This window comes from Scomber japonicus, chromosome 16 (genome assembly GCF_027409825.1).
Source record: "Scomber japonicus isolate fScoJap1 chromosome 16, fScoJap1.pri, whole genome shotgun sequence".
NCBI classification, from domain to species: domain Eukaryota; kingdom Metazoa; phylum Chordata; class Actinopteri; order Scombriformes; family Scombridae; genus Scomber; species Scomber japonicus.
In genome coordinates this window covers 18,681,865-18,702,903 of record NC_070593.1, presented here as the reverse complement: position 1 = coordinate 18,702,903, position 21,039 = coordinate 18,681,865, and the positions used below count along the sequence as shown (strand labels likewise).

Sequence of the window (21,039 nt, the reverse complement as noted above, 5' to 3'; positions counted from 1 at the left end):
TAGTTTCACTTGTGTTGGTTGCAAAAATAAAAAATCAAAAAATCACAAGAACTCAATCTGAAATATAAACTGTATTCATCACAAATGCAGTGTTCAAAAGTATAGACAGAGTGTCTGTGAAATGTGAAACTAAACAGTAATACACCTCTTTCAGCTGGTGATAACAAAATCCTACTTGGTCAATGAAGACAATGATATCTAATTTATATTGCACACAGTCAGTACTTCATCTGTTTCAATTGCTCTGAAAGCCAATAAATATATACAATAAGTTTCACCAACATTTTACTGCTACAGTACATGAGGGGGTTACTAAAAGAGAAAGATGTAATCTGGTTCTTCATTGCTGTCAGGTGAGTTGAGACAGGAAAGAGTCAATGACCTGAGGGGAAAATATGATTCATTTAAGACAATTTGTTTTTGTATAATTAAATTTAAGGCAAACAATGACTGTGTTTACATGCACACTAATATTCCACAATTTATCTGAATATGACAATATTGTGAATTTGATACAAGTCATGTGAACAGAATATTTAGTTTGGATATTCCAAATTAGGCCTAATTCCAAATGTAGCATTTTCCAATGAAGACATGTGGGATACATTGATATTATTTGAGCTTTAGGAGCACTGACTCTTTGGACATATATACAGCCCATTTGGAATATGCATCTCAACTGGGGTTTTATTGCTATTTGTGATACATGGCCTCTTGCCTATCTATGGTCAGTTCTGTGTTCAGTATACAAACCGACTAGCCAACAGTTTGTAAGTCTGGGGTAAAGAGGCATGCTGTGAATAAAAGCCCACATTTCTGCTCAGAAGGAGAAACACTCTTTAAACTATTTTGAAAGACTTGGATATCAGGAGGTGTTTGGATATTATGCACAAATATTGCAAGAAGGCTGTTGAGCAAATTTTAGCGTGAGGCTGTTTTCGCACGGTCAAATAAGTCCATCACTCATTTTCATTAGCCATGTAAACAGCTTAATAGCAATATTGTCCTTTTCAGAATATTTTGTGCATGTAAACATGTTCACTGACAGTACAGTAGTAATCTTCTTTTTATAAATGCAACACTGACCTTTGCCATGCTTCCAGCAGGTCCAGGAAGTGATTTCAATAAAGGCTCCTGATGCCATAATTCCAATAACTGCTGATTAAAGACTTGGAAATTTCTGCAATAATTGAAACAATGTTAAATAAAAGATGTATACCTCAACAGCTATATATCATGATCAACACATTGATTGTGCATGACTTTGAAAATTGTGGCAAATTTTGGCTATATGTGTATATGTGCAGGGTTCACTGTGTAATATTATGTAAGATTGTGTAAGATTATATCTTTTTGATTCTTTAAAAATCTTTTGCTCATTGTGTCCTAAATTGTTTAACATAACTTTTCTTGGATATACAGCATTTATTTGTTAAAAGTATCTTGCAGCTTATAAAACACATCATCACTTACTTATCCAGTGGAAGCTTTGTTGATCCATTACAGCCACTTGCTATAAGTTCCTCCCACCAGTTTTTCAAAACCGAATTTATCCACTTTAAGCCAACAATGACATAGCTGTGAGATCAAAAGACAACCTTGAATTATTTACATTTCTGTAAGCATCCTACTACAAACTGCTCTTTCTTCTCTGTGCATATTAATTTGAATTCAGTTGCACGTCCGACCAAAAACAGCAACACTCACTCTTCATATGGATTGCTGAGTACTTTCCTCACTAAAGGAATGAGGTCAACACAACAGCCGATGGTAATCACGGGAGAATCCTCATCAATGCTGCAGAGAAAATTATATTAAAGTAACAGTTTCTTAAGTTGTAGTCAGTGTTACTCAGGATCTTGCAAAATGAAACACTTACCTTTTGCATATGAGGGGGAGAAAATCAACAAACACACCAGTGTCTTGGATTCTGTGTAAAGACAGTGAGGTAATAAATGAGTGACCATACTGTAGTGCATATCACATGTACATACCAACTGCACACTTTGTACCTCAGGAAGTATGTCAACAGCTCTCCAATATTTCTGTGCCATAATGTTAAGGCTACTTTGAGTCTCAGATGTCTTCCGAAGAGCACATTAGTCATTGTGTTATGATCCCTTGTGAGCTGAAAAACACAGTATGGTTCAGTGAGTTTTATCTGCATATTAGTAACAAAGTAATTCCTTTAACAACCACAACACAAGGGACAGAGACATGGTATACACTATATTATTTCTGACCTCAGTGAGTGTAGAGTAGTCGGGTTGTTCAGAGCCAGTTCTCCCTGTCCTGTCATTATTGTTGACATTTAGTGGGAACTCCCAAAGGTCTACGTCAAATATCTCCTGTTTCACGTCCTGCAGGCAGTTCATCTCATTCTCCTTGTTTGCTGCATCATAATTTTTCCCAGACCCGAGCTGCTTCTTTCGAACCACCGTTAGATGATGGGTCTTCCTTTTACAAGACACTACCCGCTTCACTCTGCCGGGGTTGTTGCCTGAGCGACTCACTGGAAACCTGGGTGGGAGGGAGTAATTGTTCAAAAATTCTGTAGAAAGCCAAATGACACAATGCACTTGCTGCCATGTGAACATAAAACATGAATTACATACCTCTTTTTGTTGAACTCTTCTTTTTTATCATAGTCCCCCTGTAAATAAAATAATCATAAATAGCAGTGCCGGTCCAGAATACAGAAAAATCTCTATGTATTACAATGCGCGACACAGCTCACCTGTATTGTGTTTCTCCCATGAGGATAGCTCACTCTGTACTGGACTGCGTCATGCTGGAAGGCATGTTCGAAATGTTGGTACTCTCCGTCTTCACTGTTGGAGTCCATTAAACCTAGAGAAACAGAAGCCTTTTTAATTGCCTTTTTCAAAGCCCTTTTTAATTGGGAGTGGTAAAGGAAGTATAGTTTTCTTACAGAAGTATTATCAGAAAAGGTACTTAAAAGGGTACACAAGCAATTTACATTTTTAATAACTACTATATACAATTAGGTAGTTTAGTCCAGTGTTTCCCAATTTTGTGATGGGACTGCCTTCAAAGGGTACCGGGAGAAATGCCTCTTTGGACTTCAAACTGTTATTTAAATGAAACCATCTAAGGGGTTAAGAGGGGAAGTCACTTGTTAGTGGAAATGCAAAGAAATCATCTGAAATGTGATTTGGATCACCACTTAGATGAAGCTTTTTGTAAGTGGTAGCAAGCCAAAAAGGTTGGGTAAACATTAGTTAAATCTTTAACAAGTGCATCTTTTATAAATGTAATACATGATTTTATGTGAAATCTTGAACTGAATTTTTTGAGTGACTATATCCATCAAATAAATGTAGTGGAATATCAAAAGTTGCCTACAAAAATAAATAAATGCATTTAATTTGTATTGCACTCTTCATGCTCAGAGAATATCAAAGTGCTACAGCATTACAAACATAAAAAGGAAATAAGAGAGAATTCTTTATCTCTATACATCTAGTCAGAGCATGTTTACATCATTGTTTGTCTTTAGTTGGATACAATATGTTCAATCATTCAGTTTCATGCTCCAGATGTGTGCTCCGACCTCAACTTAATAAAACACCATTTCCCATAATTCACCTGGACATTGTCGTCGCCTTTGACGTAATCAGGAACCTCTACTCGAGCCAAACAGCTGAGTTGTGTTGTGAGTGTTTTTTTAAGTTACAAATTCAACATTGAGCTAACATATTGAGGTCAGAGAGTGTCTGTGCTTTATGAGAGTCTCATTCATCATCGTTAAACTGTCAGGGTAGTTCAAACACAACATGAACGGCTCTATTGTGTGTAGCGTTAGAGCTAACCTACCTACCGTATATGTTATTAACTAATGGCAGCCACAGTAACTAGCTAATATAAAATAACTTGGTCAATACGGTTTAATACGGTTTAATGTAACAACCCGCGGTCTACGAAAGTATTGTAAAAGTGCGCCAACTTATAACTAGATTACAACACTTAAAGCGAAACAAATGACGTACCAAAAATATCTGTAGTAACTTACTCACCTTGTTTTCCTTCCCTTAAACAGAGATAATAGAGTTAGACCTTCCCTTTGATTAGTTTAGTCGACTGCCAGCTAGCCAGCAACCGATGATACCACCCAGTTATAAGAGAATAAAGCATCCTATTCATTACGCAGCTGCTTTAATTGGCGCCCCCTAACGACTATATTGAGACAAGCAAGAATACTAAATTCAAAACCAAACAACTCATCAACGCAGATGTCCAGACTAGTTCAGTCATGCTCCCAGCCACTCATCTGATCTAACTCATGAAAAACTGTTAGTACATGCATCATCAACTGGAAAGACAGCTGTCTGATAAATGGGATCAGCTGTTATGGTGTTTTGGCTCAAATGAAACTTAAGTTCAAACCTAGCCCATGACCCTGATGATGCCCTTTATCCTGATCAGAGGAGCGTGTCAGCTGACTGCTGTAACACTTGACATTGATTTGAGGCAAACTGTAGCTTGTGGGCTCACCTCTGTTGTACCTGTGTTTACTTTGGCATGGTGTTTTGCTGAAAGGTCAATGAAAAACAACATCAGCTGCTTTTATTGACACATCATCTCTTTCTGTACTGTTCTTGCTGACTCTGCTGTTTTGATTCTGCAGTTTCATCATTCAGGTTGACTGATTTGGAGTTCCTCATCAGAGACGCTGTCTCTCTCTCTCTCTCTCTCTCTCTCTCTGTCTGTGTGTGTGTGTGTGTGTGTGTGTGTGTGTGTGCGTGCGTGCGTGTGGGGCACAATGCAAAGTGGCACTGAGGTAAGGTGTTTTATTGGAAGGCTGTACAGATATATGATATGATTTAAAAATAGTACACTAATCCACTTTGATTTTTATTGATAGCTAGTGTCATATGATGTTTTGCACACAAGCTTTGGAGATCATGTGATTGCAGTAACAAAACAGTTTCATTTCTCTGGCTGTGTGTGCACTACTTTCACCAGGCTTGCATCCCTGCAGTCAAGTGTTAAAATGGTGCCTGTTTATGCTGCCTATGCCTTGTTGAGCCTTGCACCCCTGTTGGTGCTCGGTGTTCCTCCCATTTGGATCCAGCCAGAGCAGGTGCACCTCTCCTATCCAGGTAAGTGTTTGAACTGTCTCCACCAGCCTCATGTGTTTTCATTTAAGGGCACTATTTTCCTTTAGTCATTCATACCTATATCCACGACATGTGGATTGTATATTTATATATGTTTTGTGCAAAATACTAATTTGATACAACAACTTAAAACATTGCAATTCTCAGAAGTATATTTTCACTTTCAGTTATCAAAAAAGTAATGAGTAGCTAATTTGATGGTTGATAAAGCAAAATTTCCTGCTGAAGTTGTGCATAAATCTCCTATGCATAAATCATTTAGAGTAAAGGCACCAGATAATTGTCTGAGCTTCCACACACATACAGTAGCCGATGTTAACCTTGGTTCACACAGCTGGTGCAGCATAAATCTGTGGTCATTCCTTATGAAGGTGAAACATGTGGTAATCATTTAATGAGTAGATGTACCGATGAAATGAGCACCTGGCCAATCATCAGCTTAACTCAGCTTTCTGACGGTTATATCTCGCCAAAGGCAAGATCAAAGGCGCCACTTTTGAGCAAGGTCAGCATTTTCATAAACATCTCTTGGCTATTATAAATGCATCGGTAAGTGAATCCAGTCGTTCTGTCAAATCAATTTGCATCACATTTTCAGTAATTGAGCTTTTCTTCACAGGAGAGCCAGGTTCTATGGAGGTGACCTGGACCACTTTCAATAAGACGGAGAGCAAAGTGGAGTACGGCTTGCTTGGGGGTCGCCTTTTTGAGTTTACGGCCAAAGGTGACGCTACTCTATTTGTGGACTCTGGAGAAGAGAAGAGGAAGCTGTACATCCACAGAGTCATTGTCAAAGGCCTCAAACCTGCTGCTACTTATGGTGGGCATGACTTTAATGCTGCTGACTTTCTTTTTTTTTGTCCTGTCAGAATGTCTCATCATACCAAAATAACATAACAACAACATATTTTATTTCAGTGTACCACTGTGGCAGTGATGTGGGCTGGAGTGACCTGTTCACCTTCACTGCCTTGAATGACAGCACTAGTTTCAGTCCCAGGTTTGCTGTGTACGGTGACCTGGGCAATGAGAACCCCCAATCTCTGGCTCGACTGCAAAAGGAAACGCAGCTCAACATGTATGATGCCATCCTACACATAGGTAAGCTCCACACTGATAGAAATATTACAACATTGCGCTGATGCTGTATTAACGATTAAAGGGGCTCAAAGTCAAATCAGATGCTGCTCATAGCATTAGTCATCCACAGGTGTTTGGCACAACTTACAACAGATTCCAGTTATTATAGCTGAAATCAAGTTTACTACCAAAGAGCCAACAGATAGCATGATGGTAAACAGCCTAATAATACCTATTTATCATTAGTAATTTTTACTTTTGAACAATATGGGTTGGATGCCAGGGAGTAGAAAGTTTCCCTTACAAACATAATGCATTGTGCCAACATTTGTTTGCCCAAAAAGGTGATTCTCTGGCTTTGTAGCTTTTGGACTCTTTAAGTTACAACAGGAAGGAAAAGCACAGTGTTATGTTTCTGTTATAAGGAGAAATGAAGAGGCCAAGAGCTCAGTTTCATGTGCAAGTCCAGGAAACTGTGTGGTGCTCCTTGGAAAAGAAAAAAAAAAAGACTACAGAAAAGAAAACAATCTTAAGCACTCAATAGTTGGACATATTGGCTAAAACGCTGACCAGTTTCCACTTCACAGGGTCTTCATCAGGGCGGAAATAGTGAAACAAAAACCCTCTCAGGTGGTTTTAACGAATATGCCTAACTAAATAAAGATAAAGACTTAATATAACACCTCTTCTTGCTCTGCCTATTGAGTGCCTGAAAAGTGTTTTTTTTTCTGTGAAGGCCTGAGACACAATTTTACTGCCACTTTACAAGTTTACAGAGAATCAGAATATAATATACTTTAAACAGTGAGATCATTTGTTTGTGGTTAACAGCAGTCCATAAGATCTATTGAAGGAAAAGTTTGATATCTTGGAAGATATGCTTAATTACTTTATTGTGGGTTAGATCACAAGATGGTTGCGTCTCATGACTAAATATGGTGAATCTAGAGCCAGCATATGATTAGTTTAGCCTAACTGGAAACAGGAGGAAAGCCTGACTCTATCCAAAGGTAAAGCACTTCTAAAGTTCACAAAATATTCAGTTCCAGCATGTACGTAAATCTCTGTAAAAATGCTAATTGTCATTAAAAGTTCTTTCACCTCAATTCTAATAAGGCTTACAAACAAGATTTAATGTGTTAATTAGTGTGCTGTGAGGTAGGTTTAGACTCTAGAGATTAGGTTTAGTTTAGAGGTAGGCAGATATATTTACGTTTGAACAGCGCAAGGCTGAGTGTACTGGACTGAGTGAGTGTAAGATATAAGTGTTGTATAGATTTTATTGAACTCTCTGCAGGAGAGCAAATATAATATAGCTATTCCTTTCAGTCTGTCCATGTTTGATGACAAAACAAGGATGCAATTAAGGGAAACTTTCAGGTTAACACAGCATCTGGGGGAATAATTGTTCTGCAGTTGACCAAATATATACATATTGTTGTCATTTTCAAGTAAAACTCCTAAAACACTTCAGCTAATATATTCTAACCTATGTGATTTTTTTGTTTTACAGGGGACTTTGCCTATGATATGCATGAGGTACTCTTCTGTCCTTCTAATATCATGAATTCTGATTGAACCTGTGCCCAGCTGAGATCGCTGACCGCAAATTTCTTTCAATACCTTATACTTTTAAAGTCGCTCTGATATTCCACTAATGCCACAATGACAGATGAGATAAGCCACTTCACCTTTCTCCAGTGCCCACCTTTCCTAAACCACACCACTGTTTATTATCAGTGCATAAAAAGGCCCTCAGCTGTGGTTTAGACACACAGTTTATAAGTAGCATTACTGTGAAATGCCATAAGCCTCTGGTGAAAGATGAGCGCTAGGGTCATGTCACCCAACTATTTCATGAATAAAGTAGCACCATTCATAACCCCAAATCTTAAATCCCAATAACATATTTGCTCATTTGAAAAGCTCCCAGCTGTCATTTTCCATATTTAGTAGACATAACTTGTCTTGGATGCTAATATCATTTTTCCTGAAATTATTAATGTATCTTTTCAAATATGGAGGGAATGCTAAATGCAATCAGCAGACTTCTGCAAAAATTAATAACCATAATACATCCAAGCCGTGTCTTCAGCTGGAATGTGCAAGTACATCCTGCGGCTGCACTGATATTATAAATAGAAAAACAGAGAAAGGGAATTTTTGCTTGTACATCCTGGGACGCAGGATGTGCAAGTACATTCTGCGGCTTCACTGATATTATTAATATAAAAGCAGAGACAGAGAATTTTGTCTAAAAGGTTGCTAATGGCTATGGCAGGTAAAAGCCATCAGCCCAGCAACGAACCACAGTATGTTTTTAAAAGCTCTGAAGCCAGTATTAGGATATCTAAGAAAAAAGAAAACACTGCTGGTTTCAATGAGGTTTGTTTGGTATGCTGGTATGTTGCCGAAGCTGTCTGGAAAATCGACTTACGCAGTTTCTTAAAACGAATTTGGCTGAATGTGGATGAATGGAGAAAACTGAAACAGTCTTGTAACGGGAAAATCTTTTTGCGTCATGTTTAACGGCTGAATGACACTGTTCCAGGATAATGCCAGGATTGGAGATGAGTTTATGCGGCAGATCCAGTCCATAGCAGCCTATGTGCCCTACATGACCTGTCCAGGCAACCATGAAGCTGCATAGTAGGTGGAACTCAAATTAATGTCTTTCTTCTCCCTCTCCCACAGCAGTATAATTAATGGGTTTTGGGCAAAAACAGCAGTACATGTTGAAAGACTTGCCTGACGGCCCCCTGACAAATTGTATTTAGAACTGGCTACTGTAAATGTGAAATGTGTGCTTGTGTGAAGCCCCAAGAAATAGTTTTTCCGCCATAGAGAACACTTTGGTCTGCTGAAAACTCTTCACTGTACCATTTGAACAGATGGGAGCTATTTTGGTCTTTAAAGGCTGGAGCAGCGTCAGGAACCACTAGCATCTAAACAAGTCAACGCTCTCCAAAACAAACATTTATCTGACTGGGAATCATAAGCTCACTATCTGTTTTTTTAGTTCCCAGAGACGGCTTGTGGTGGTGGGAACTCAGCATTTTGACTCATCATCACTGAATGTGCTGAATGTGTCTGGGAACTTTTGTGGGCTGAGAGACAGATCAGTCATTTCAGCAACATAACTGTGTCATTTAATTCAAATTTAGAGTTTAAGCAATTAGTACATTTAATCACATTGTTGATTAAAAATGATCAGCACATTTTATTATAGAATAATCAAGTCAATTAAGTCAAACATTTGCTGCTTACAACTGGCTGCTCTTCTTTGTCTTATATCATTGTGAACTGAACATCTTTTGGTTTTGGAGTGTTGCAAGCAATTTTAAGACTAATTTACAAAATCACTTTGGGAATTGATGGTAGACATTTTTCACAATTTTCTCACAGTCAGTGCTACTGTACATGCAGTGAGTTCAGTGTCTATATTTTGCTGTATCCATATTGTCCCTGCTAGCTTTTTAATTATGTCTCTAAAATGCTGCCTGGTTAGACCATTATTTGAGTGAATCTGAGTTAGCTTGCAGCTGTTGCAAAGAATGAATCAGCCTGATTCCGATCTAAATTGCAACACAGTCCATTACCTCTGGCCTATTATCTAGCCCTCAGATAACTGTGATATGCCACCTTGTTAGTCTGAGTTTTTTTTCAGTCATTCTTTCCATTTTGGAAAAAATGTGCAAGATCAGTTCAATGGTTTTGTTTAAAATGATTAAAGATGATGTACAGAGTAGAAAGAGCCAATCTTCAGCACACTTTATCCTGAGGATCAGCAGCTAACGTGTCCTAAATTCCAAGCACATCTGCCGATGTTAGTGTACATCTATGCGATTTAAAAGGTTTCAAGGTGCCTGATGCTGGACTATAATATTTACTTGCCCTTAGAGACAGTCCTCGCCTGGCCTCACCATGTGTAATGTGACTGTCTGTACTGCCTGGTCTTTATTATGGAGCTGCTAACAGTAGTCTCTTTTTCTTGGCGCTGCATCTTGACATAAGAACCTGATATCAAGAACCAGCTCACTGCATTACATAACCAGAAATCCATCTCCCTTTCCTATACCTCAATGTGTGTTTTGTTCCGTGGTGTTGTGAAGAATCCAAAAACTCCCAGCAGCCGACCTCTGCTTTTCTTCCTTGCTCTCTGTTGTGCTCTCGCTCACTATACTTCTCCTGTTCCTCCCTCTTTCCAACCTCAAAACCTAACGGCTAAAAGGCAATTGAAACAGAGCAGACCACAAAAGTTTTCAGTCAGCATTCCAGCAGGATGAGAACAGGGGGTCCACAGAAGATGCTAAGACCTCCATCAAGACTGTCTTTGTTTACCAAGCACAATGTATGGTCAATCAGGCCGTAGGAGGAAAAGGGAAATAACTCACTGTTTGAAACAATGTCTTGTGATGGGAGTTAGTGGTATGCTGACAACCCCTGCAGCTTCTTGGATTAAGCAGGCATTTCTACGACTCATCAGACGATGAAAAGAAAAATTAAATTAGCAGGGAAAATGGTGTTGGATCAGTTTAAATGTCAGATCATTCACATTGAATTTGACATCCACCAGATTTCTATCTTGATCTCATTTTAATGGAAAAGCGAACACACATGGAAATAAGCTTGCTATGGGTTGCAGAGAATGACTCACATGCTGTGTCAGATTGCCATTGTGCCGATTAATGAGACAATTATAAGCTTATCATGTTTGTACTCAATCAGATTTTCCACAGCTGAGCCATGAAATAAGAAACTAAAGCCTACAGTTGACTTTATATCCATTTTGCGTCTGAGTATGACCAGTTATATCATTAGATTCCTAGAGAAAGTGTATATTATTTTACTTAAATGTATTATGTCTGCCTGTTATTTATTTCTACTGACCAGACAGTGGCTTCCTCTAAATGTTTACTGGTACCCTTCCTAGCCACAAGATGGGAGTACACACCCATCATATGACTGTTTCAAGGCCATAGTCAAAACCTGTGCCACTGAGAAATGCAGATCATCACAGGAGCAATTCTTACCATCTTACTCTATTTTAGCTCAAATAAGTTGTATGGTTCCATTTGGTTATAATATAAATAATTACAATTGATGCATTGTTGTGAATGATGTTTTCATCTTTTAAAATATTTTTCCTACAGTTATAATGACGATGTAGAGTAATAATAGTGTGAGAGAGAGAGTGGTGTTTCAAAGGCAGTGCTGAAAGATCACAGCTCACAAACAGATTTATGCTGGATTATCAAACTGGCCTCGGCCACTTATTCCTGACCTCAGTGTCCACACAAACTATAGGTTTCATTAGCTGTAGACTTATTTAGCATTAGTGAAGCTTTCTGTGATCCTCCTTTGTCCTCCGACCTCTGACCCCACCGTTCTCCAGTTACCCCTAACCCTACATTAACCCAGAGTCCTAGCCTGTCCAGAATATTGCCCTTTTTTCTCCTCCTTACATAAGATAGGAAAACAATCATTCCCATCACCTTGCTTAGTAAATGGCCCGTGGAAAAGACTGGCTCCGGCTTTCATCCTGAAAATAAAAACCTTGAAAAGAGACTGGCGGATTGGCATCAGGGAGAGTTTTCCATGCAAGAGTTTTTCCCTTTTTGCGTTGTGCACCCATTGTAATTTTTGGACATTACTGGTTTAATGTGGACAATAGTGCTCTTTTATATGCTGCTCCTGTGGTTTGGCTTTCATTCATCTCATTTTAAAGGACATGTCTGGTGCAGTGAAAAGAGTTGAGAAATTAGTAGTAGCCATCGTGGTCACATTGATAGATAAGTGTAGGGGTGGACTGATCACTGCAAGTATCCTTCTCATGTGGATCAAGCAGGAACCAAATGGACCTAACGCTAAAACCGCTGTGGAAGTGATACCTCTAATGACGACTGGATCTAAAAATTTCTTTTATGTCATGGTTTCAAAAGGGTATATTTAGAGGCTTGTTTTCTTGACTGACAAGTGTGTCAGTGTATGAAACTCAACTGTGGTGGCTTCCACTGGCTCATACCATCTCAGCTCCACCCAGAGCTCCCCCACTTTGTCCAGATTTTGATTATCTGGCTCCAGTAACTGACCGCAATGTCGGCAAATGCAGTAAACACAGATCCTGAAGTTTAAAACATCCCTTCAAAAACATATGAGTGAGGTCATGAAAGCCATGTCCATGTTTTCCTCCTTTTAATTTGTAGAAGCAGCCAGTGATAGCATGGGTTCAGCACAGTGTACGCTGTTTCTGAAAAGGCTGGTGTTTTGTTTTTTTCAAAGTTTGAAGCAGATGTTGCCACCACAGTTTGATGGTCATCTTTATCTGGTGATATACCTCCCTGAGTTTTCTGCCAAGTTTAAATGAAAGCTAAAAGACCCATGACAATAGAATTGCTCCAAAATGAGAGTTATTGTAGGAATTGGTGGTTCATTTTCTTTATAGAAAAGCTGAGAATAATCTTCAGTGTATTGTGATAGATTGCAATTAAGCTTTTCTTCAGGCTTGCCACAAAGTAGAGAGGAGAAGTCTGTGGTGTAAATTGCTGTTTGTTAAATATATTCAAGAAATGTAGATTGTATGATCCGCCCATCTTAATTACTTTGTCCTCATCTCTTTTGTTCACAGCAACTTCTCCAACTATAGAAATCGCTTCAGCATGCCAGGCCAGACTGAGAGCCTGTGGTACAGGTAAGGGAGATGGAAATATCTCAGTACTATGGAATAACAGAATATTTGAGTTGTTGCTTTGGTTAAGATGGAGTGTAACATTTTTAAGCAGGTGAAGGAACCACAAGCAGTTTTGGTCAGTAAAAGAATGATACACATCAAAATTGGCTGCAAGCCGCACAGAGAGGGGAATCATTTTTTCCAACATGGGCCCCATGTGGAGTATCATGTGAAAGTTTGCCAAACCTCCTACTGTATTTGAGTAACCATTAATGAGCTGTAAGAGGCAGCTCAGGGGAATTGGTAGCAGGGGAGTGCAGAGCTCCCCTCTTAGTTTAATTTGCCTCTCCTATCTCGGGGACTATACAAAGGAACTATACATATGACTCATAGCAAACTACAGACCTCTTTCTCTCAGACAGTAAGATAATACCTTGCTAGACCACAGACCAGCTGCCCACTCTTCAGTTCCTGCACCCAGATGCAGACAAGCCCACTGGCAGAGAGCCCTTCGGTCATGTGCATGGTTAGGAACAAAGGGAGGCAGAGGGAAACACCAGAGAATCAAGCTGAAATCCCATGATCAACACTGGAAAGTGTTCAGTTTTTAACAAAAAGTGCACATGTACAGTGCACATGCTTTTCCATTAACCCTATACATACAGTGCAATAAGGTCCTATGAGAAGACCCAAAGTAGAATTGTTCTGTCTTCTCACATCAAGTAAAAAATACAACCTTACCTCCCATGCTGAGTGTTTTTCACACTATCTGGTAGTTAAAGTGAGGCCTGTTCTTGCTTATCATCCAACTCTCAGCATGCTTCCTCTACTGGTTCATGGTCATGTGTATCACTTTAATGTTGTGTGTCCACAGCTGGAATCTTGGTTCAGCGCACATCATCTCCCTCTCCACTGAGGTTTATTTCTATCTTGAATTTGGCAAGGACCTTATCTTCAAGCAGTATGAGTGGTTGAAGAAGGACCTGGAGGTTAATTACCATACCACTTACCATCTGTTGATGATGGCTAAGTGTCCTCTTTTGCACTCCTCTCTGTCTCCTTGTAGCACTGTTTTCCTCCATTTTAATATATTATATACTGTACTATCTGTTAAATCAAAGTAACTTAAATGTTGCTGGTTTCTCATCTCTGTTCCAAAAAAATACATTTTGCATTACTTGTCTAAATCTAATACAAATTTACATTGCGTGTTGTTTCCCTACTTACTTAGGAGGCCAACAAGCCCGAGAACAGAGCAGTGCGTCCATGGATCATCACCATGGGACACAGACCCATGTACTGCTCTGATGACGACCAGGATGACTGCACCAAGTTTGACTCATATGTATGTAAACCACAGACCACTTAATGTACACAGAGAAATGGTGTAAAGATTACTTGTGATCTTGTATCAAAATCATGCAGAAATGTAGTTTTATAGATTCTGTAGAATGAGTATGTACATAGCACAAGAAGTTAAGAAATGCTTTAAACTGTGACTAATGCCACTTGCACTCCTGCTTGGTTCTCAATTGGGGAAACTTATTTTATAATAACTAAACAGCATTCCTGATGGCAGACATGTTATAGCTAAGCATAATTATTCACTTTTTGTTAATTCGACTATGTACCTGACTTGATTTTATTTGATTTAGACAAACAAGAGAATCCACCCACAAAGCAGCCTAGGCTTTTCTGCAGTGTTTTCTTAGTTATGCAATTGTATCGTTAAAGGCTTTACTGGATTATATAAAAGGTATTTGTAGGATATATTTTCTGCTGTGTTCCCCGACACTTTAAATGCCTCTGGTAGCAGACGTGTCACACGTGTTGCAGGCTGGCCAGTCCACAGTGAAACCCAAAAGTACGTCGAGTACGGTATGCTGTCATAATCACTGTAATTTGGACCTAATAGTTTCCACTTAGACTTACCTCTGTCAGCACTTGGTACTGTTTTGAGAGAGGCTGGCATGGGCATGATGGAGCTGTATCAGGTAGTGTATGAGGTATCAGGTAGTGTTTTGGATGTGGATGCCAGTTCATGCTGCCATTGCTTCTCTCTGTTATATCTCAGGTTCGGCTGGGACGAAAAGACATCAAACCACCAGCTCCTGGTCTAGAGGATCTATTCTACCGCTATGGTATGGTCTCTATTACACAACCAGCTGTGTACCACTAATGGGTGTTTAGGATCACAAATTTGCACGCTCAGACAGCCTAATGTCCTAACAGTTGCAGAGAGCAGAGCAATCCAAACATCCTTTATTAAAAAAGCAGGCATTTGGTCTGGCTGACATCCCAACAACCCGTTTCCAAATGTTTTTCCTGTACTACATTTCTCAGACTTTTGTTTGTTGCATTTCATTATTTAACTTGTGGTGGAACTTGAAAGTTTTGGTTGCTCTGATCTCAAGCTTTTGTTGATCGCTGAGAAATCTCAAAATTAAATGGGCAGTGGATCTGAGAAGCAGAAGATTAGACAGCAAAATATGTTTAATTGAGCTCTTTTGAGAGTTATTTTTTCTATATTTGCACACAAGAGAGGTTGCTGACTATCATCAAATATCTTTCACAGGCGTAGATGTGGAGTTGTGGGCACATGAGCACACGTATGAGAGGCTTTGGCCAGTCTACGGTGACAAAGTCAGTCTGACATTCTTAATTTACAACATTCTTACTTTCTTTTAGTTTTGCATCAGCGAAAGAGACTTCCTGTGTTTTTCTTTTTAGGTGTACAATGGAAGCAAAGAGCAACCTTATGTGAACCCCAAAGCTCCAGTGCACATTATTACAGGCTCTGCTGTGAGTAATTTCATGTCACTGTATCACTGTTAACAATTATCCAGATGAATCAATGTATGAATTGACTGCACCATCAAAAACAATGTGGTGCATTGTACACAGTCCTTTCTGTGCAGCAGTTGTTCGGCCACATGAATTTAGCAACAGCTGTTCAACTGGTCGAGTGTTTTCTGATGTGGTGGTGAGGAGCGCAGGGCATGCTTCATAATTTGACCACAGAAGGATTAGTCATTGGCATATCAAAATGCAGACAGATTCACACCAAGGCACAGCCACAGTAAATGTCACAGAGGGCTTTGTAGAGAGAGAGAGAGAGAGAGATTCGGTTAAATCACTGTTGATTCTTTTGCAGGGCTGCAGAGAGAAGCATGACAATTTCAATCCAAACCCCAAAGACTGGAGCGCTTTCCGCAGCACTGACTACGGCTACGCCCGCATGCAAGTGGTCAATGCCACCCATCTTTACTTGGAGCAGGTCTCTGATGACCAGGTGAGCACACAAGAGAACACGAACACAAGCACTACACACCAAAGGTGAAAGGAGGGATTTTAAGGTAATAACAAAGACTTTTCTTCTGTGTGTTCCAGTACGGCAAGGTGATTGACAGCATATGGGTGGTGAAGGAAAAGCATGGCCTGTCTGCCTGGTTCTGAAGAAAATTCTGCTGAGGAAATGCACTTTAAAAATTGAAACAAGCACATTTTGTCACACCAAATCATAACAGAAATTACGAGGAGTTTTCACTCCTGGTCAATCAGCTATTCAAATTAAGCAGGTTTGAATCTTTTCATTTCTTTCTTGGTCCACAGTGTTTTATCATTACTTGAGGACCACTTACTGTAGATGTACATAATGTAAATGTGATTTGCAAAAATGGCAATAAAATCTGTTTTATGTTTTAATAAATCCTGATTTTTATATGGATGCAAAGTTCTTCCTCCAATAAATTATTGTTCATCACTGCAATTTAACCTTCAATTTAGGTAGATGTTGCTCCCTTCTGTGCTAACTAAGTAATGTATTGATAATAGCCAGACAGCATGAGTCTGGTACACTCAGCCACAGTCCTTTCTGAGCATATTTTTATGTTAAAATCTGGAAATACACTTAGACAGATCAGGTCTCTCTTCTATCATCCTATCAAGATGACAGAGTCTACCTTGGCTAATCCTATCAGGATATTGGAAACACATTTAATTTGTCCATCTGTGTTGCCGCCCAGACCTGACACAAAAAGACACATAGAAGTCTCCGCCTACACAAAGGGTTATTATGTAACTCAGGGATGCTTGTGGCTTGGGCACATGCAGAGTGAGAGAAGATGCTTTTCCCAGAGGAGTGTTGCTCACGCCATGACTCTCACCACAACGGTGGTATTAAGTCCTAATAGCAGCACGCCGCCACTGATTAATGTTGGCAACAACCAGTACGGCTCTGTGTGCATCTGTGTTTTAGGTTGACAAGCTGTCTGTTATTGCCAGAGTGTAATCATCTCTGCATAATTCTGTTGATCCAACATAGTCTATATATACAAACACTACACATATAGCATGACATTTGGCAGACATTTGTATCTAAAGTACATACAATACTATGAGATAATACATGTTAATCACTAATAGAAATGCCAAAAAAACCCAACCAGAAAAACACTAAGAAGACACAACAGTACTCAAGTCAGAAAAGTCAAGAAGAGGAGGGTTTTGGTTGAAAATACAAAAGTAGCCAGGCGTCAATAACATGTCTGCAAATCCAACCACAGATTTGTTGAACTTTTCTCTGATGTCGACACCCCACAGTGCAGTGGTGTCTGGCAGAGGAAAGAGACACAAGCATACAGTGATCACACCTCATACTCACATGGTCTTGGTGTGCCTACCCACTGCTAACTGCCACTTACACACAGCTCCATGACTGTAAAAGTATCTCTATAAAGAAGGCCTCACACCACTGAGTTCCTACCCTTTGACCTGCTCATGCTGTACTCAATATATTGTTGTCACCCACTGAGTGAGAGACACACAAGGAAGAGGCGCCGAGTACAGACTGCATAGACCAGCAGGGGTGCTGGAGAGGACATATAATATGTGCTTCCAGAGTGCGGGCTTGATTCAATCATTGTATTTGTTTATAATTGTTAGCAACTGCATTTATAGTCCAATAAAAGTTGTTTTTTTCCAGTTTGTCATCTATATACAAAAATGGATAGCGAGTTCTCCCCTGAAATAATGAGCACGTCACGTGGCGCACACGTTCCTTGTCATTTGCTTCATGTGATTTCCTAAAATGCAGAAGAAAACATTGATCACAATCCAGGAAAAAAAGGAGCAAGGAGAAAATAACATGTCACTCCAGATCGCATGTCTGTTGCTGAAATATGATATGCTTATTACCGCCTATGATAGAGGCACAGCAGGATTGTGGTACTGTGGTTAAAGGCCCTTTGTTGACAGAAATTGATTCTTGCCTTTCAGAGGGCAAGAACTTTTTAGCACTTCCTTGTCTGTTTCATGTTAGCCAATTTATTTCCTACCACCATGGCCTTAGGCAGGTCAGAAGTGAGCTGTCCTTTGAGAAATTCTGTCTTAACAGTTTTAGACATTAAGCATAAAGATAACAATCCTTTAAAATATCCTGCTTCTCACTTACTTACTGATCAGTGAAGTGGCTGTGGTTTAAGAGGTCAAGAAAATACAGTGCTTTCTGCTACATTTGACTGAAATTCACTTTGTTAGTCTTCATATGGTTAGTTTAACATTGGAATTCACTGCCAGTTAATGGCATCTTGTCAGATTAGACTACTAATCTTCCATAGATCTTGACATGACCACATAGCCTTCTCCCATCAGTAACTTCAACACCACCAGCTAATTTGTAATGAAACATCTACGGTAATGCCCCCTTTCTCAAGCTCATTACATTTAAACCCTAAATGTAATGAGACTGTATGCGAGACTGGGAAGCAGATGTCTTTCTCTACACAAAACAACCATGAACGCTCTCTATAAGACCTCAGAATTATCTGCAGTTTAAGTCTGCGGCTTACCAACATTATTTATCCATTTTCAAGTCTGTGTTCCGAGTGTCTAGTAGCTCTTGCGCGCAACAACAAACTCCTTGAGGAGACAGAAGTGGGCTTCTGTGTGGTATTTCTCTCCACGAGTGATCAAAGGGCAGCACATGATCACATGGTTGAACTGTGGAGACTGAGGACATGTGTAATGAATCCAAGGCTCTCAGATGCAGGATCTTGGGAATATATCATCAATCCAGAAGCTCTCAATGTTCTTCCAGTACCAAAGCGCCACTATTAAGCAGCCTCAGACCACCACCAAGACAAACAAGCACAGTCTGCCCAGACACATCATTGCACATTCTTGCCATAATTCCACTCTCAACATCAACACCACAATGACTAACAGGGCTTCAGATCACGGCATCAACAGGAACACAGCATGTGCGCTGTGAACTCACTATATTGCCACAGTAAATCTGAGGTAAACACCAGTGCGCCACACTGAAACAGAGTTTTGTTTTTTTATATACAAAATGCGTGAAATACAAAACACATTTTCTTCATAAGAAAAACATAAACCGAAAAATATATCAGACTGGGTGTTTGATGAGGTGTTTGAGCTGTATATTATTTTTGGAGATATGGGGGGGGGGGGGGGGGGGGCAGACTGCCTGGGTCAAAATAATACTGAATGTGAAGTCTAGGAATCTTCACTGATAAACCACCATAGGGACTGAAACAGCATTGTCCAGCACATGTCCTGTCTCCACACAGCACACAGCGGTGTAAATCACATCAATATAACAAGAAGAGACATGCCCACTTTCAAAATGTGCACAGTTTTGATTGATTACCTCAGACACATTGACACACTGTAAGTTGTTACCATAAGAAAGACTCAATATAGCAGATGCTGTTCAAAGATAAAGTTACCATGTGTGAGTGTCAGTACACTGAATGCTACAGTTTTGGCTTCATCTGGGAATGATGCAAAGGCTCAGTATAATAGTATGACTGAACCTTCACCCCATAAATACAAAGTACTGTGTGTGATTATTTACAGATGGAATTGTTTCCATGCAGTTCTGACCATAGAATAGGCAACTAAAAAATGAGTTTGCAAGCATCAGTGGCAGTGATTCATCCTGATTAGTAATGCTGCAATTTATCAGGAAGACATTAGGTTAACTACTCTTAAGCTTAGCAAGAAGAACTCTATTTAGTGCACAACCCATCATCATCTTTCTGCAATTCTCCTCCTATCTTCTCATTTTAAAGTCATCAATCTTCCCCACTGAGCAGAAGAACCTCAGGATACACGGGTCATGTTGTTCTGCATACAGGCAAGGTTGTTCTTGAATGCTACTGAGACTACTCAGTCTGCAGGAAGTGCTGGTTTGTGCCAGGGGAGCAAAGATTCATCTCATTAACTTTGAGCCTCAGTTGAGGGGTCTTGAGAGCTGAGCGAAAACACGGGTACAATACCAAATTGGCTGCTTTTGGCAGGCAGCACTTGGGAATGTCACTCAGTTCAAGAAGTCCATGGTCACGTCTGTTTAGTTGTAAAATTTCATTCAGCAGCCTGACATCTTGCTCAGCCTGATGTTGTCTCCAACACACAATATGTCCAGTTCTTGGTAATTACTGATGGTTTCCAAAGTGATTTATCTGTCTATCTTGTGGGCTTCTTTATCATCTGTGACAACAACAACCTGTTCTACGATCACTACTAACCTATTTTTGAGTTCTGCGTTGCTACTGCATAGCAATCACTGCTGAAGACATTTACCCCTGTCCATAAGTCACCTAAGCCAGCACACAACGATCCAACTCATTTAACTACTGCATATGCCTGCCTGAGAAGCTCCGTCATGCCTGCCTGGTTAAGACAAATTGTACAGCAGAGCTGTCTTCCCTCACAGGCTGGCACTGCTGACCAACTGCTCTCACAGCATGCTTTTGAGAACAATGCCAGGCTCATTATGCCTATCCTGTGTCCTAAATGTTGCACATGCCAGGCAGTCTGTCTGCCGCCTTTAACTTTGGTTACTGTTATGTTCTCACACTTGGCTCCAAATATCAGTAAGGCCTTTCATTGTTAGAACTCTTGCTGAGAATGTAAGCATCTTGTTGATCCTTGTCCGTTGTCAGCTCTGCATTGCTGTAGAGCCCAGGCTATGTTGACTGAATAGCCCACCTTTGTAGTTCTGGGTACAAAGCCATCACTCTATCAGCATTTGAGATCTGAGCTCTAGCAAAGGAAAGGTCACTGTGTTTTACAGGAATGGTAACACAATAACTCCTTTAAAGCTCTGGTTTTAAAACCATT

At 39.8% G+C, this 21,039-nt stretch overlaps 2 protein-coding genes across 3 annotated transcripts; one reads left to right on the top strand and one right to left on the bottom strand.

Moving 5' to 3' along the window:
• Positions 1–26: 26 nt before the first annotated feature.
• On the bottom strand, positions 27–4,717 carry LOC128375206 (KATNB1-like protein 1). The gene is made up of 10 exons (XM_053335496.1): positions 4,038–4,717; positions 2,738–2,850; positions 2,616–2,653; positions 2,244–2,520; positions 2,013–2,128; positions 1,880–1,930; positions 1,708–1,797; positions 1,474–1,578; positions 1,087–1,180; positions 27–382 (listed from the first exon to the last, which is right to left on the bottom strand). The coding sequence occupies exons 2-10, from the start codon at positions 2,843–2,845 to the stop codon at positions 350–352; spliced, it is 912 nt and encodes a 303-aa protein (XP_053191471.1). The 5' UTR covers positions 2,846–2,850; positions 4,038–4,717; the 3' UTR covers positions 27–349.
• Positions 3,629–16,506, top strand: acp7 (acid phosphatase 7, tartrate resistant (putative)). Of its 2 annotated transcripts, XM_053335487.1 has the most exons (15): positions 3,639–3,676; positions 4,649–4,801; positions 4,987–5,123; positions 5,761–5,961; positions 6,060–6,242; positions 7,735–7,760; positions 8,773–8,870; positions 12,850–12,912; positions 13,766–13,880; positions 14,123–14,236; positions 14,966–15,032; positions 15,467–15,534; positions 15,622–15,693; positions 16,046–16,183; positions 16,282–16,506. In XM_053335487.1, exons 3-15 carry the CDS (start codon positions 5,015–5,017, stop codon positions 16,345–16,347), a joined length of 1,320 nt encoding a protein of 439 aa, XP_053191462.1. In that variant the 5' UTR covers positions 3,639–3,676; positions 4,649–4,801; positions 4,987–5,014; the 3' UTR covers positions 16,348–16,506. The 2 variants fall into 2 exon arrangements, with proteins under 2 accessions (XP_053191463.1, XP_053191462.1); XM_053335488.1 differs by lacking the exon at positions 4,649–4,801 and having other exon boundaries at positions 3,629–3,676.
• Positions 16,507–21,039: the final 4,533 nt, after the last annotated feature.

What these genes read in the sequence shown, in the direction of transcription:
- LOC128375206 (XM_053335496.1), bottom strand. Translation starts at nt 2,845, where the DNA reads ATGGACTCCAACAGTGAAGACGGAGAGTACCAACATTTCGAACATGCC. An exon ending in ATGGGAGAAACACAATACAG is followed by an intron (nt 2,654 to 2,737) that starts GTGAGCTGTGTC and finishes TTTTATTTACAG; the next exon opens with GGGGACTATGATAAAAAAGA. An exon ending in CTGTTGACATACTTCCTGAG is followed by an intron (nt 1,931 to 2,012) that starts GTACAAAGTGTG and finishes GTCTTTACACAG; the next exon opens with AATCCAAGACACTGGTGTGT.
- acp7 (XM_053335488.1), top strand. Translation starts at nt 5,015, where the DNA reads ATGGTGCCTGTTTATGCTGCCTATGCCTTGTTGAGCCTTGCACCCCTG. An exon ending in CAAACCTGCTGCTACTTATG is followed by an intron (nt 5,962 to 6,059) that starts GTGGGCATGACT and finishes ATTTTATTTCAG; the next exon opens with TGTACCACTGTGGCAGTGAT. An exon ending in GGATCTATTCTACCGCTATG is followed by an intron (nt 15,033 to 15,466) that starts GTATGGTCTCTA and finishes TATCTTTCACAG; the next exon opens with GCGTAGATGTGGAGTTGTGG.